General features: G+C 57.9%; 2 protein-coding genes across 3 annotated transcripts; both read right to left on the reverse strand.

Moving 5' to 3' along the window:
- Positions 1-3,692: 3,692 nt before the first annotated feature.
- LOC118673362 (lens epithelial protein) lies at positions 3,693-4,674 on the reverse strand. The gene is made up of 2 exons (XM_036344056.1): positions 4,151-4,674; positions 3,693-4,067 (listed from the first exon to the last, which is right to left on the reverse strand). The coding sequence occupies exon 1, from the start codon at positions 4,361-4,363 to the stop codon at positions 4,178-4,180; it is 186 nt and encodes a 61-aa protein (XP_036199949.1). The 5' UTR covers positions 4,364-4,674; the 3' UTR covers positions 3,693-4,067; positions 4,151-4,177.
- A 129-nt stretch (positions 4,675-4,803) lies between these two features.
- FLAD1 (flavin adenine dinucleotide synthetase 1) lies at positions 4,804-11,309 on the reverse strand. 2 transcript variants are annotated; one of them, XM_036344055.1, is made up of 8 exons: positions 11,245-11,309; positions 10,570-10,794; positions 7,719-8,463; positions 6,721-6,868; positions 6,188-6,286; positions 5,916-6,105; positions 5,120-5,193; positions 4,804-5,019 (listed from the first exon to the last, which is right to left on the reverse strand). In XM_036344055.1, exons 2-8 carry the CDS (start codon positions 10,648-10,650, stop codon positions 4,884-4,886), a joined length of 1,473 nt encoding a protein of 490 aa, XP_036199948.1. In that variant the 5' UTR covers positions 10,651-10,794; positions 11,245-11,309; the 3' UTR covers positions 4,804-4,883. The 2 variants fall into 2 exon arrangements, 1 of the variants encoding a protein (XP_036199948.1); XR_004973356.1 differs by lacking the exon at positions 4,804-5,019 and having other exon boundaries at positions 5,845-6,105.
- Between the last annotated feature and the right edge of the window lie 1,430 nt (positions 11,310-12,739).

Below are 12,739 nucleotides of genomic sequence, written 5' to 3' on the forward strand. Positions count from 1 at the left end.
TGGAGGGGGGTCCCGGGAGGGGCTGTAATCAGGTCAGGGCCCCGGGAAGCGGGGGGAGGGGAAGCCACCAGGCCCTCGGCTCCAGCTCCTACGCCCCATCCCTCCTCCCCCAAAGGGAGCGGGGGAGTAGAGGCTGCGAGCACCCTGCGTCCCTCCCCACGCGTGACGGCGCCCCGCGGGGAGGGATCGGCGCCCTGGGCAAGCATCCTCTGCGCTCCAGCCGCTGCCACTGCGGCCTTGGCATTGTCAGAGGGGAGGAGCCGGGATCGCGAAGATGGGGGGGTGGGGGTGGGGATGGGGGGGGGGTGGGGAGAGGCTCGCTCTCGCTCCAGCTCGAGGCCTCCAGTCCGCGGCTTCCCGAAATGGAGAAACTGAGGCTCCGAGCAGGAGGGACCTCTAGATTGGGATTCGCGGAGAAGCAGGTGGGGAGGGGGCTGCCCGGGCATTTTAGGACGTGTGGGTTTGGAGGGGGCCAGGATGCGACACTCAGGGCCCCCCGATGGAGGAAGGTAGCCGGTGAGGGACACTTCCAACTGGGCCTGCGGTGCTGTGTACCCCAAAGAGCCCCTCCCCCCCGCTAATGTCAAACGGAATCCCATTCGGACACCGCGGGCCCGGTTCGGCTCCCCGCGGCCGGCCTGGCCGAACTGGGTGGGACTCGCTTTCTCCTCCCCAACCCCCTCCGCAGGGGGCCTCCCTCCCTTTCCAGCAGGTGGCTCCGCCGGGCACCAGCTCAACCTGTTGGACCACAATGGGCGGTGCCAGTGTGGCCCTGGCCCTCACCCGGGCTGACCCGAGATCCCCGCGCAGGGGAGGGACAGAGTGCCGGCCCCTCCCTCCTCTTTCGGCCGTGACTCAGCCTCGGAGCTGCTGCCGTGTCCCAGCCAGGGGCGGAAAGTGTGAGGCGCCCCTGCGGGCCCAGGCCAAACCAAACAGCCCCCCACCCCAGACATTATCTCACTGGAGAATTAGGGGGGCTCTAGGAAGGAGGGGGGCAGCGGCAGGCATGGGGCGCAACCGCTAGGGGAATCCGCTCCGGGTTTTCCTCTCGTCCCTGTCCCCCTTGGGTCCCGAGGCTGGTCACTACTCCGGGTTTTCTTCTGGGCCCCGCCGGTCAGATTCCGGTTGTCGAGGGCCCGGCCCGGCGGGGTCCAGGCCAGGCTTTCCCCCTCCCTCCTCCAGCCGTCGGGGTCGCGCTGGTCTGCGGAGCGGCTGTGCCAGGGCCGAGGCGGCCGTGCCAGATGCCCCAGTGCCAGATGCGCCCGTGCAGTGCAGAGGGGGCTGCTTCGGGGAGGAAGGGGCACGGCCGAGGGAACGGAGGGCGGGAGCGTGTCACCGGGAGGGCAGAACCAGGCCTCCGCGGGCAGTGGAAGGGCGGGCGCCTCGCTTGGCACCAGCCCGTAGGTACAGATAAGCGGACGGCGCCCGGCGCCTCGGGCTCGCCCCGTCCTCCTCTCCGCGGGGTGTGCCCGAGGTCGTGCTGGATCCAATTGGATCTTTCCGGGCCGACCTGCCATTCCCCGCTGGATTCTCGACCCTCCCGGGACCTCCCGAGAGTCCCTCGGTGACCCTCCCACGTTTCGCTTCGTCTGGTCCACGCATCTCCCTTCCTCGCCCAGAAGTCGGGGGGGAATCCCGACTTGAAATTCCCGCCTACTCCCCAACTCCGGGCCCTCAACGCCCCGAACCACCGAGACGGCTGCGGCCGGGAAACGCGGCCGGGGCCGGGCCCCGCTCCCTCCCCCGACCGCGGGCCGGGCCCCTGGGGCCTCCGCCACCCCCGCCCCGCCCCCAGCCCTGACTGGAACTGGGAACCCGAGGGCAGGTGTTGGGCCTCCTGGGGATAGGGGGCGTCCCAGCGACGCCCGTTCTAACTTAAATCTCCAGGCGGCCAACTAGGTATTCATTTGGGGGGAAGCAGCAGGAGGTGGGTGAATACCCGGAGAATGCAGTGCTTGACCACAGGGAAGGGGGGCCCGGCTGGAGGTGCACCCTCCCAGGGAGGCTGCTACCTGCGCTGCGAGCGGCTGCGGAGCCGAGCGACGGCTGCTGGGCCACGTGCTCCAAAGGGCAGCCGCGGAGGAACGCGATGCCTTAGACTAGACGTCTAGAGCCTGGAGGAGGGAGGTTCTGCCTGGGGGGGGGGGGGTCCTGAGTGAGTGGGTCTGGGGGCCTGTTCTGGAATGTGGGGGGCCGAGCTGGAAGTGGAGCGTCGATCTGCGCCAGGCGCCCACCTCTTCCCTGCTGCCCCCCTTCCCCCCGCTGCCTCCGCTTCCCTCGAAAAACCCGCCGCCCAGGAAACCGCTGGGGGCGCTCAGACCGCAGCACCCCCAGCTCGCCGCCCCCCGGCGCCCCACCGCGACCGCCCAACCCACCTGAAGGGGCCGTGGCTGCGAGGGTTGCCCCCCTCCCGCCGACTCCCCCCGACTCCCCCCACACCTGCGGGCGGCGCTATTTATAACTCGGCGCCGATTCCGCGCCTCCCTCGGGGCGGGCGCCGGCTGCCTCGCCAAGCTAATCGTCGCGGGGATCTCTGCGCCCCCCGGGGCCGGGGAGATAAATTTAGCTTCAGGAAGTTCGGGGGAACATTTTCCAAAACTCCACGTCCCAGGGAAGGCGAATCAGAGAACCCCTCTGCTCTCAGCCTCCCTCCAGCCAGCCGCCAGGCGGCGCAGGTCCCCAAGTCCCTGGAACCCAGCTAAGAAAGAGTTTGGGGCGCTGCCTGGGAGCTGGGATAGGTGGAGGTGCAGGCGAAATATGGAAGGGTGCTGAGGGCTGGAGGTCAGAGCGTGCGGAGAATGGCCGGGAGAATGGGTGTGAGTGCGCCCGGACAGCCTGGCAGACGCAAAGCCTCAGCTGGGAGTAACTGAGAAAGGGGCGGCGACTTCTGCCTTTTGAAGGGGAAATAACTCACATGCAAATAGGGATGCAAATAAGAGCCTTGGCCCTTGGGGGTCTGCGCTCTGGAGCTTATGAAACGACCACCACACACCCCATTCCAACGGCCTTACTGGGAAACTGTGGGACCCTCCCAAGATCATCACTATAATAATCCAGTTTATGGCGTGTGGCTCCCCGGAACACTCCGCTATGACCTCTCTCGTCCACCGGTCTTTCCTACACCACCGAGGGCCTATATCCTGGGAAATCCGCTGGGAATTCTGGTGTCATGCCGCTCCTCCTCAGGCGGGTGTCCTGTGGCCTGAGAGGGTCCCAGGGCGCAGAGGGGCAGGTGAGATCTTACCCATCCCGCCCTATTTTGGCACTTTACTTCCCTTCACCCCTCCCCCGCCAACCCTCTAGGACAGTGGTTCTCAACCTTCCTAATGCCGCGACCCTTTAATACAGTTCCTCATGTGGTGGTGACCCCCAACCATAAAATTATTTTCGTTGCTACTTCATAACTGTAATGTTGCTACTGTTATGAATCGTCATGTAAATATCTGATATGCAGGATGTATTTTGTGACAAATTGAACATAATTAAAGCATAGTGATTAATCACAAAACAATATGTAATTATATTTGTGTTTTCCGATGGTCTTAGGCGACCCCTGTGAAAGGGTTGTTCGACCCCCAAAGGGGTCTCGACCCACAGGTTGAGAACCACTGCTCTAGCATAACCTCCTTCCTTCCCTGCTCGCACCCCCCCCCCCCAAGTCCCTTGCAGTGCGGACTTTTTCTGACATGGAGAACTTTTAGCCACAAGGCCTATTTATTATATCTATAGCGCAGGGATTCTCAAACAGAGATATTAGGGGGCAGCCCCTTCCTGGCACTAAGAGGATACGGCAAGATCAACCATCTGGGCTGGTGGGCTCGCTGTGCCAGGCTTGGAGAAGTGCCAGGTCCTGCCGCAGGCTTGTTAGGGTCCTAGCCAGCAGGCCAAGGTCCCGCGCACCAGGGCTCCACCAGAGGTGGGGGCTGGAAATGGAGGCCCAGCGATGAGGCCGGTCTGAGACAGACGGCGCCGACCCAAAGCGGGATCCACACTTCACTCCTTGTTTGTGGCCCATCTTTGGTCAATGCAGCCGGCCCCGGGAGTCTTGGTGGGGGAAGAGCTGGGCACTAAAGAGAATAGAAAGCTGGGAGACGGTCTCTGCCACAGCGGCAGCAGCCATGCCTCCTGTCTGCTTGTCCTCCTTGCTCACCTGCACAAGGCCAGTTTTCTGCTGCCATTAATCCAGGAGCTCCTTGACACACCAGCAGCAGAGGAGGACGTAGAGGACCTCCCTCAGGGTGCGCTGCAGGCCCTCCCACCTGGTGCCCGTCTTTACAACAGGCACCCGGAGCCCAGCGTCTGGCAGGGCCCCTCTGCAGGAGAAAGGGAGGGCCTGGGCTAAGGGCTGTGTCCGGGCCTGCATGTGGGCAGCAGCTCTGAGGAAGGGTGTGTGAGCTGCCCCTGGTACTTTTTATCAACACTGTCCCCCTCCACCCCCCCAGGCTCATGACCACAGGGACAAAGGCCCCAGGGTCTGGCACAGGGAAGGTTCTGGGCCTGAGAATGGGCTGAGTCAGCCCCCATGAAGGAGGGGTGGGGTTAGGAGGAGGAGGATCTGGCCACTCCATCTTTCACCCTCCACAGCCAGGCCAGCTCAGCTTCCCTCCCTCCAGCCTGAGCCTAGAAACTTTGGGTGCCCTGCCTGGTTGCTGGTACCCCCAGTGGTTGGCACAGCTCCCTGCTTCTGCCCCCTGGTGGTTGGCATTCAGTCAGGATCACCCACGAGAGCTCCTTCCCAGCCCCTCAGGGGCCTGGCCCACTCTGCCTTCCCCATCCCGGTGGGAGCAGGAAGACACAGGCACGTGAGAGGAGAGGTACTGTTTATTGAGGTGACCCCCGGGGCGGCCTCCTTCTTTCTCTTCTGGAGGGGGCAGGGGTGGCGGTCACAGGCGCGAGTTCCGTTCTTCGTCTTCATTCTCAAGTAGGTAGGCCGGCCGGTAGGTGGGCTGTCCTCCTGGGCCCAGGTACTTCAGGGCTGGGTTCTGCACCGTGTTCTCCCGGCTCCCCAGTGACGTGTAGCTGGAGGCGGGAGAACAGAGGGCGGACGTGTGGTGAGGTGGCTCTCCCTATCTCAGCACCTACATGTTGCCCCACACCCGTTCTCTGCCCACACCCTTACCCTCGGTCATACAGGATACAGTAGGGGACAAACAGCTGACGCAGGAAGTCCCAGATGTCTCTGTAGGTCCAGTCCTGGGAGGTCAGGGTCGGAGAAGAGTCACCAACACTGCCCTCTCCCACTCCACCCTCTGCTGCCTGGGAAGGGGCCCACTCAGGGTTCGTCTGCTCCCTTGGCCTCGGGGGGCCTGCTATCTGATTGGCTGGTACATCTGGCTCTGTGTAGGCCAAGCAATGAGAAAGAGAGGCCTTCATCCTGTCCCTCTCCACTCCCGACCCACCCTCCCCTGGCAGGTCAGCTCCGGAGGACAGGAAGGGCTCTGTCTGTGTCAGCCAGCTGTCCAGCAGAACTTTCTGGGACGATGAAACGTTCTCTTGCTGTGCTAGAGTGGTGGGCACTTCCACTGTGGCTGGTGCAACTGAAGAACTACTTTTGAATTGTGCTTTAATTTTTGAAACTGAGATATAATTCACACGCCACCGAAATCCATCCTTTTAAGCTGTGCAGTTCAGTCATTTGTACTTTATGCTTTCAGTGTAAGTAAATGGCTAACGGTTACCATAGTGGACAGCACAGGTCTAAGTCATGGTTCTGTCCATAGCACAATGCCTGCCACGCAATGAGTGCTCGGTAAATAGTGGTCCAAAGGCGGAATGAACCAATAGCACAGCCTTCCTTGGATGATGGGGCCCCTTCCTCCAAGCCCCAGGCTCCAATGTCCCTACCTCAGGAAGCCAGGGTGCAATGACTGACAGGGGGCACAGACTGAGGGCAGTCAGGCCTCCCTCTGCATTACCAGCAGCGGGTTGATGCGCATGAACGAGGGCCAGCCTGGGTCGGTGGGGCTGAAGGGACAGAGGCTGCAGGAGGAGGGGTCCGTACGGCGGGTGCCCATCAGGGCAGCCTCCAGCTGGGGGTGCTGTGCCCGCAGCTGGCGCAGGGCCTGCTTCATCTCGCCCTCAGCCTCCAGCACCCGCAGATTGTACCTGAGGAAGGAAGAGGGCTGGGGGGTCACAAATGGGCTTCTCCAAACCCCTCTTTGAGCCCAAACCTTCAGGCCCCTAGTACCTCTTGATGGTGTCCTGCAGAAACTGCTCCAGCTCAGGGAAAGGGGAGATGCTGCGGATGTATAGGATCTGGAGGGGTTCTTGAGTGCCAGGGCATTTCCTAGGAGGAGAGGGGGAGAAAACCACAGGCTGGCCGGCACGGGCCGGGGAATGCTCTCCAGGGAGCTTGCACTGTTCTCCTTGGCTCCTGGGATGCACACCCTTTCCTTGTCTTTCCCATCCATCGCAACCTACTTCCTCCAGGAAGCCCACTCTGATCTCTCACCTCTCAAGCCTGGAGCACACATCCCTGTTTCAGGTGGGCGGATCTCACCTCCTCAAGAGCACCAGGACCTTCCGCATCCAGGGCCAGCCATGTGTCAGATGCTCCATACATAGGGCGGGGAATGGAACTGAGAGGTCCCTATGACTGACTCCCACCCAAACGCCACCCAGGCGCCACTTGTCCCTTCTGCTTCCTGGGACGGGGAACCAGAAAACGGGGCAGATCAGGTGTCTTGGTGTCCCGGGGCCTGGTCTCCAGCGGAGACTCACCTCTGCACAGCTGCATGGACGAGGTGCAGGAGGGCCGTGCAGTCCTTGCCCCCGTTGAAGCCCACGCAGAGCTGGGTGAGCCTGTACCGCGCCAGGGCGGTCTCAATGGTCTGCAGGGCACTCGCCACCTTTTTCCCTAGAGAGGACCCTGCCGGGCAGGGAGGGAAGAGGCTGTCACCAATCCCATGTGACACATGCAGCCATGATGCTGTTGCTTAAAACCCTTCAATATTTTCTAGGATAAAGTCCAGATTCCTTCGTGCTGCCTACGAGTCGGCAGAGTCTGCTCCCCGCGCCCCCCCCCCCCCCCCCCATTCAGCCGCTTCCCCCCTCAGTGTCTCCCACTCCAGGGCCCTGGCTTCTTTCCCGTCTCCTAAACCTCCTGCTGCTTCCTCTGTGCCTCTCCCACACTGTGGGCCCCACTCCTGGTCTGGCCAGAGGCTCCTCATCATGCAGCTTCTCCATCACCCGCCCCGAGAGGCCTCTGACCCCAGAGCAAGGCCGAGCTCCTGCCTGTGCCGCCCCCCTCACTCACACGGACGTCTCAGGCATCATCATCTGTTTGAAGTTTACCTTTCCTATTACACTACTTGTCCATGGAGTGGGTGTACATCTTTCCTATTGAGCTATCTCCCCAACACCCAGCACAGTGCTGGTGAAAGTGGGTACTCAGTATTTATCGGGAGAGCCCTGACTGGTTTGGCTCCGTGGATAGAACGTCGGCCTGCGGACTGAAGGGTCCCGGGTTCGATTCCGGTCAAGGGCATGCACCTGGGTTGCGGGCACATCCCCAGAGTGGGGGGTGTGCAGGAGGCAGCTGATCGATGTTTCTAACTCTCTACCCTCTCCCTTCCTCTCTGTAAAGAATCAATAAAATATGTTAAAAAAAATTTATCGGGAGAATGAATGAATCAATTGTCGTCATCTTCTACCTTCTCCGAGACCTAGGGTGGCACCTGTGGGTTGGTACCTCCGCCCTCCCCCCCGGAGGCCCCTACCTGACTTGGCGAGTTTGTATACAGCCTCACTGGCCTGCTCCATGGCGTTGGGTACGTAGGGGACCAGCGACCCCCGAGGAAGACGTGCGGTCAGGTAGGCCAGGCATTCCTCCAGCGGCCCTTCTTCCTGTGCGTCCAGTGTCACCTTCACCTGATAGTAGTTGCTGCCCCAGTCAGGGTAGGAACCCAGGCCAAGCCTCTGTCCAAAGTGGGCCTGGGCCTCAGCCAGGATGGGGGCGATGGAGGCCTCGTCAGCGGCCACATACAGCTCCCGCAGGTGGAACTGAACAGCTGTGTTTTGAAACAGTCCCTTCAGCCCCTCCAGCACCCGCCGCAGCAGCTCTGGGATGCCGGGGAAGAGGTAGACGTTGCGGACCGAGACCAGTGGGAATTTGAAGGGGCGGCCGGTGTGAGGGTCTGTGCCGTAATGCAGGCGGGCAGAGGAGGGCACCAGCGACAGCTTCTCCCAGCCCTGCTTGCCTAGGGCCTGGATGGCGGCCTGCAGCTCGGGGTGTGGCGTGAGCTCATCCCCAAACGCCTGCGCTACCGCCTCAAAGGTCACATCGTCATGAGTGGGACCGATGCCCCCCGCCGTGAGGACATGCGTGAAGCGGCTGGAGAAAGAGGTGATCTCAGCGGCGATGGTGGCTACCTCATCGGGGACCACAGAGACCCGGCACACCTGGACCCCCAGGGAGCGCAGTGTCCGGCACAGGAAGTAGGTGTTGGTGTCCTGAGTGTGTCCCTGCGAGATTGGAGACGGGGAAGATGGGCGTCAGTGCTGCGGGAGGAAGGGCCAAGGGGGCAGGGATGAAAGCGCATCTGCGTGATGGTGGGGCACTCCGCTCTCCGGGGGATGCCACCTCAGGCTGCCAAGAATTCTGGACTGAGCACCAGAGCGAGACGATCCATGTCAGGGGTCCTCAAACTTTTTAAACGGGGGGCCAGTTCACTGTCGCTCAGACCGCTGGAGGGCCGGACTACAGTTTAAAAAAAAACTATGAACAAATTCCTATGCACACTGCACTTATCTTATTTTGAAGTAAAAAAACAAAACGGGAACAAATACAATATTTGCATTTGCATGTGGCCCGCGGGCCGTAGTTTGAGGACCCCTGCTCCATGTGAATGGAGTCAGGGATGATGTGATATACCTCGGGCCTCCTTCTCTGCACTGCGACCTTGATTTGACCTCATCTAGGTTGATGAATTCAGTGATCAATCCCATACTTCTCTGCTTCCTCACCACCCCGGACAGTCTCAGTCCCCTGGCGTCAAATGCTGATTGGGCATCTTCAGCCTAGCCCTGGCTGTTAATGGCATCCCCAGACACTGTCCACAGCCAGTCAGGCCCTTTATGCTGTCAGCTCCACTTCTGAAATACGTCCCCATCTGCTCTCTTCTCTCTGTCCCAACTGCCACCAAGCAGGTCTTTGGCACCTTTCACCTGAATAGTTGCAACAGCCTCCTGGCCAGGCTCCCAGCTCCAGCCGCAGTGCTCTGCCTGGTGCCTCCTGAATACCCTTCCTAATGTGTTACTGTGATTGCATCACTCTTGGACTCAAAAGCCATTTGTTGTTTCCAACCATATACAGAATAAAGTTCAAATTCTTTTGCAGGATATTTGAGGCTGTCTATGGTATGTATACAATCTTCTTGCCCAGCCTCATCTCCACTATTGTTCTACAGAGGTTAGTGGTTAAGTGGTTGCTCTGGAGTGAGAATCAAGTCCATCTAGCACTTCCTAGCTGTGTTACTTTGGGCAAGTTTCTCAACCTCTCTGAGCCTTAGTCTCATAATATATTAATTAAGTCTCATTATTAGTCTCATAATATATTAATTAAGACTTATAGCCCTGGCTGGTTTGGCTTAGTGGACAGAGCATTGGCGTGTGGACTCAGGGGTCCTGGGTTTGATTCTGGTCAAGGGCACATGCCCGGGTTGCGGGCTCAGTCCCCATAGAGGGTATGCAGGAGGCAGCTGGTCGGTGATTCTCTCTCATTGATGTTTCTATCTCTCTCTCGCTTCCTGATATCAACAACAACAACAAAAATATATAAAAGACTTAGCCATAGCCGGTTTATCTCAGTGGATAGAGCATCGGTCTGTGAACTGAAAGGTCCCAGGTTCAATTCTGGTCAAGGGCACATGCCCAGGTTGTGGGCTTGATCCCCAATAGGGGGCTTGCAGGAGGCAGCCAGTCGGTGATTCTCTCTCATCATTGATGCTTCTATCTCTCTCTCCCTTTCTCTCTGATATCAATAATACACACACACACACACACACACACACACACACACACACACACACACACACAAAAGTACCAATGTCATGGGGTTGTTGTGAGGATTAGTAAAATCACATATATGATGTAATAAGCTCACCGCCAGGTCCTAGTAAGCATTAAAAAAATAGGGATCACTATTACTATTACAAACCTGATGCCTACCATGACTTCCCTGATTATTCAGAAGGGATCTCTCTCTTCTGGTACTTTCCTTCTATCCCACCCACGCTGCTGCGTGCCTTGGATCATTCCTCAATTAGGTTGGATTTAACTTTTAAGTAATACACGCACCTATACCTCCTTCGCATGCTGACTCCGTCATTTCTGTAAAGCCCCTCATCCCCATACCATCCTGCCTGGCAAACTGTAGAAACTTTGCTGTAAGCTTTTCAACGGAATAACAGAATGAGGGTCACTTTTCCTCCACCACTCTGGACTCACTCCAGAATCCTAGGGCAGCAAGGGGACCCCCACCCTGGTTCACCCTCCTTCAACACAATGTGGAGCAGACTCTTAAGGGCAGGAGAACGCCCCGCCCTCCCCCCTCTTCTGTCCCAGACACACCTTGAGGATCTCATCTCCAACAATGATGATGCCCGCCGTCACGCTGCGCCCTGGGGGAGGGGCAGAGGCCCTAGATGCCATGGTCCTGCCTTCTCTGCCCCTCTGCAAGGCCCTCCGGTAGCCACCCAGAACCCCAAATAGGGGGCGCAAGCACGGGAGTCCCGCCAGATCTAAAGGGCACTGGGGGCCATAGCCTGGGAACAGGGGGTCCGGGGTCGAGGCAACCTGGAGGAGCCAGAAAGGAAAATGGGGGAGAGCAGGAGGGCATGGTCTTCCTCACCAGGCCCTTGACACTGACGCCTTTATCCCTGCCTCTTTAGTAAACATGTTCTCAAAATCCAGCCCATGCCTCTGTTAAGTGTTCTCTAAGCTTGGCTCTAGTCTTAAAATGTCCTGCTCCAGCTACCACTTTAAAAGGTCTAGTGTCCGCCGAGCTCGGCTCCTCGGGTCTGCTCTATCTTGGGCAACTACACCTTTAAATGTCTCTTCTCTTTGGGGCACCTGTCCCTTTAAATGTCTACCTGCTCCTGGGACTTGGGCCCTTTAAATACGTTCCCTTCCTCCACCCACACCAGAACTCAGCCGCCTTCTTCTGCAGGCTTCCGCACCCTTTCTAGCCCGAATCCCACCTCTTCCCACCACTCTCCTGACAACTGAGTTCTCTCAGGTTCTCACCTGCTCCAGCCCCTTCACCAGGTCTTTCCCTCTCTCCTTTCCTCTTGTCCCAGGACAGCTTCCGTACTCACAGTCCCACCTCAGAGCCACACTTACCGCATATTCATTGGTCATTTGGGCTGTCGCTCAGACTACCTTCACGTGCTCATTGGTGAAGTCGACTGTCACTCGCGAGCCTTAGCCAGCGGGCGGGAGCAGTGCCGGGTTGTCATTAGCGACAACCACGTGGTCGCCCTTTGCCCGGAAATGTGGAGGCCGGGCTCAGGGGTTGGTGGTGCGGAGGAGGAGGAGGGTCCTGGCAGGAGGGCTGGGGCGCGAAAGGAGCGGTGGTGGGAGACGCTCTAAGGATTTTGGGGTGCTTTCTGCTGTTAGAAATAAAGGGAGGCTTGACTTTAACCTCTGTTTTGTATTCAGATTCTCGCGTGCACGGCTGTTTTCATTAGCCATAACCCTGTTATTGGCCAAGGGGTCAGGAGTTGCTACTGGTGTCTGAAGGGATTTATTATAGCAGATGGAGGGACACCAATAGCATTGCCTGTGAGGTAGGGAGATCTTGGAGGTGAGCTTTGAGCGTGTGGACTTTCATTTGTCTCTGATATGAACAGTAAAGCTAATTATTTAAGCCTCATTGACAGGACAGAGCTTTGCCCCACCTTGCTCCGCCTGTGCTTAGTTTAAGCATCCATCACCTGTTACTGCTTTGCAAGTGCAAGTGATGGCAGCGACTAGGGAGTGCCACGTGCCCACTTTGTACTACTCTCCTTACTCTCATTCAATTGCCTGTGGTTTAAAAGTGCCCATCAAACCTTAATGTTCTTACTATTCGTCTGGGGATCTTGGGTGGGGCCTGAGATCTGTATTTAACAAGTTCTCAGTCATGATGATGCTACTGGTCTGTGGACTTTTTTTTTTTTTTTTTGTAGTAAAGGTTTAGAATCCATTCATCATTTGGAAGACTGCTGAACCACACCTGGTCGGCCTCATATGACTCCTAAAAACCCTTTAAGATAGATATGTCTGCATTACAGATGGGCAACAGGCTCAGAAAGGTGAAGGGATGCCACACAAAATAAAGTGAATGGTAGAACCAAGCTTCTAGCCATTCTTTCTCAAGCTCTAAAAAAATAAAGCCCTACTTGCCTAATGACATAAGCCACGTGCTTTATTATCCTGATGATTAATAAAGGTGATATTTTGGAGGTAAACTCCCTCCCCCCCAAAAAAAACCAAAACAAAACACACACACCCATTCAAACATCAGCTCTGGTCCAATCCTTTATCAGTGGCTTCTCAAGCTAAGCATGCACCAGAATCACCTGGAAAGCTTGTTAAAATGTCGCTGGGTCCAACCACGTTGTCTCTGATTCAGTTAGTCTAGGGTGGAGCCCAAGAATATACATTTCTAATGAGTTTCTAGATGATGTTGATGCTTCCGGTCCAGGAACTACACTTGTACTGCTCTTGGAACAAACGGATGGAAGACAGGGAAAGGTGG

Source organism: Myotis myotis, unplaced genomic scaffold (assembly GCF_014108235.1).
Source record: "Myotis myotis isolate mMyoMyo1 unplaced genomic scaffold, mMyoMyo1.p scaffold_m19_p_18, whole genome shotgun sequence".
Taxonomy (NCBI): domain Eukaryota; kingdom Metazoa; phylum Chordata; class Mammalia; order Chiroptera; family Vespertilionidae; genus Myotis; species Myotis myotis.

Coding starts and splice junctions, on each gene's coding strand:
- FLAD1 (XM_036344055.1), bottom strand. CDS start 10,650: ATGGCATCTAGGGCCTCTGCCCCTCCCCCAGGGCGCAGCGTGACGGCG. Junction 5,194..5,915: donor TGCGCATCAACCCGCTGCTG/GTAATGCAGAGG, acceptor CTGACCTCCCAG/GACTGGACCTACAGAGACAT. Junction 5,020..5,119: donor TGTATCCTGTATGACCGAGG/GTAAGGGTGTGG, acceptor TCCCGCCTCCAG/CTACACGTCACTGGGGAGCC.
- LOC118673362 (XM_036344056.1), bottom strand. CDS start 4,363: ATGCAGGCCCGGACACAGCCCTTAGCCCAGGCCCTCCCTTTCTCCTGC.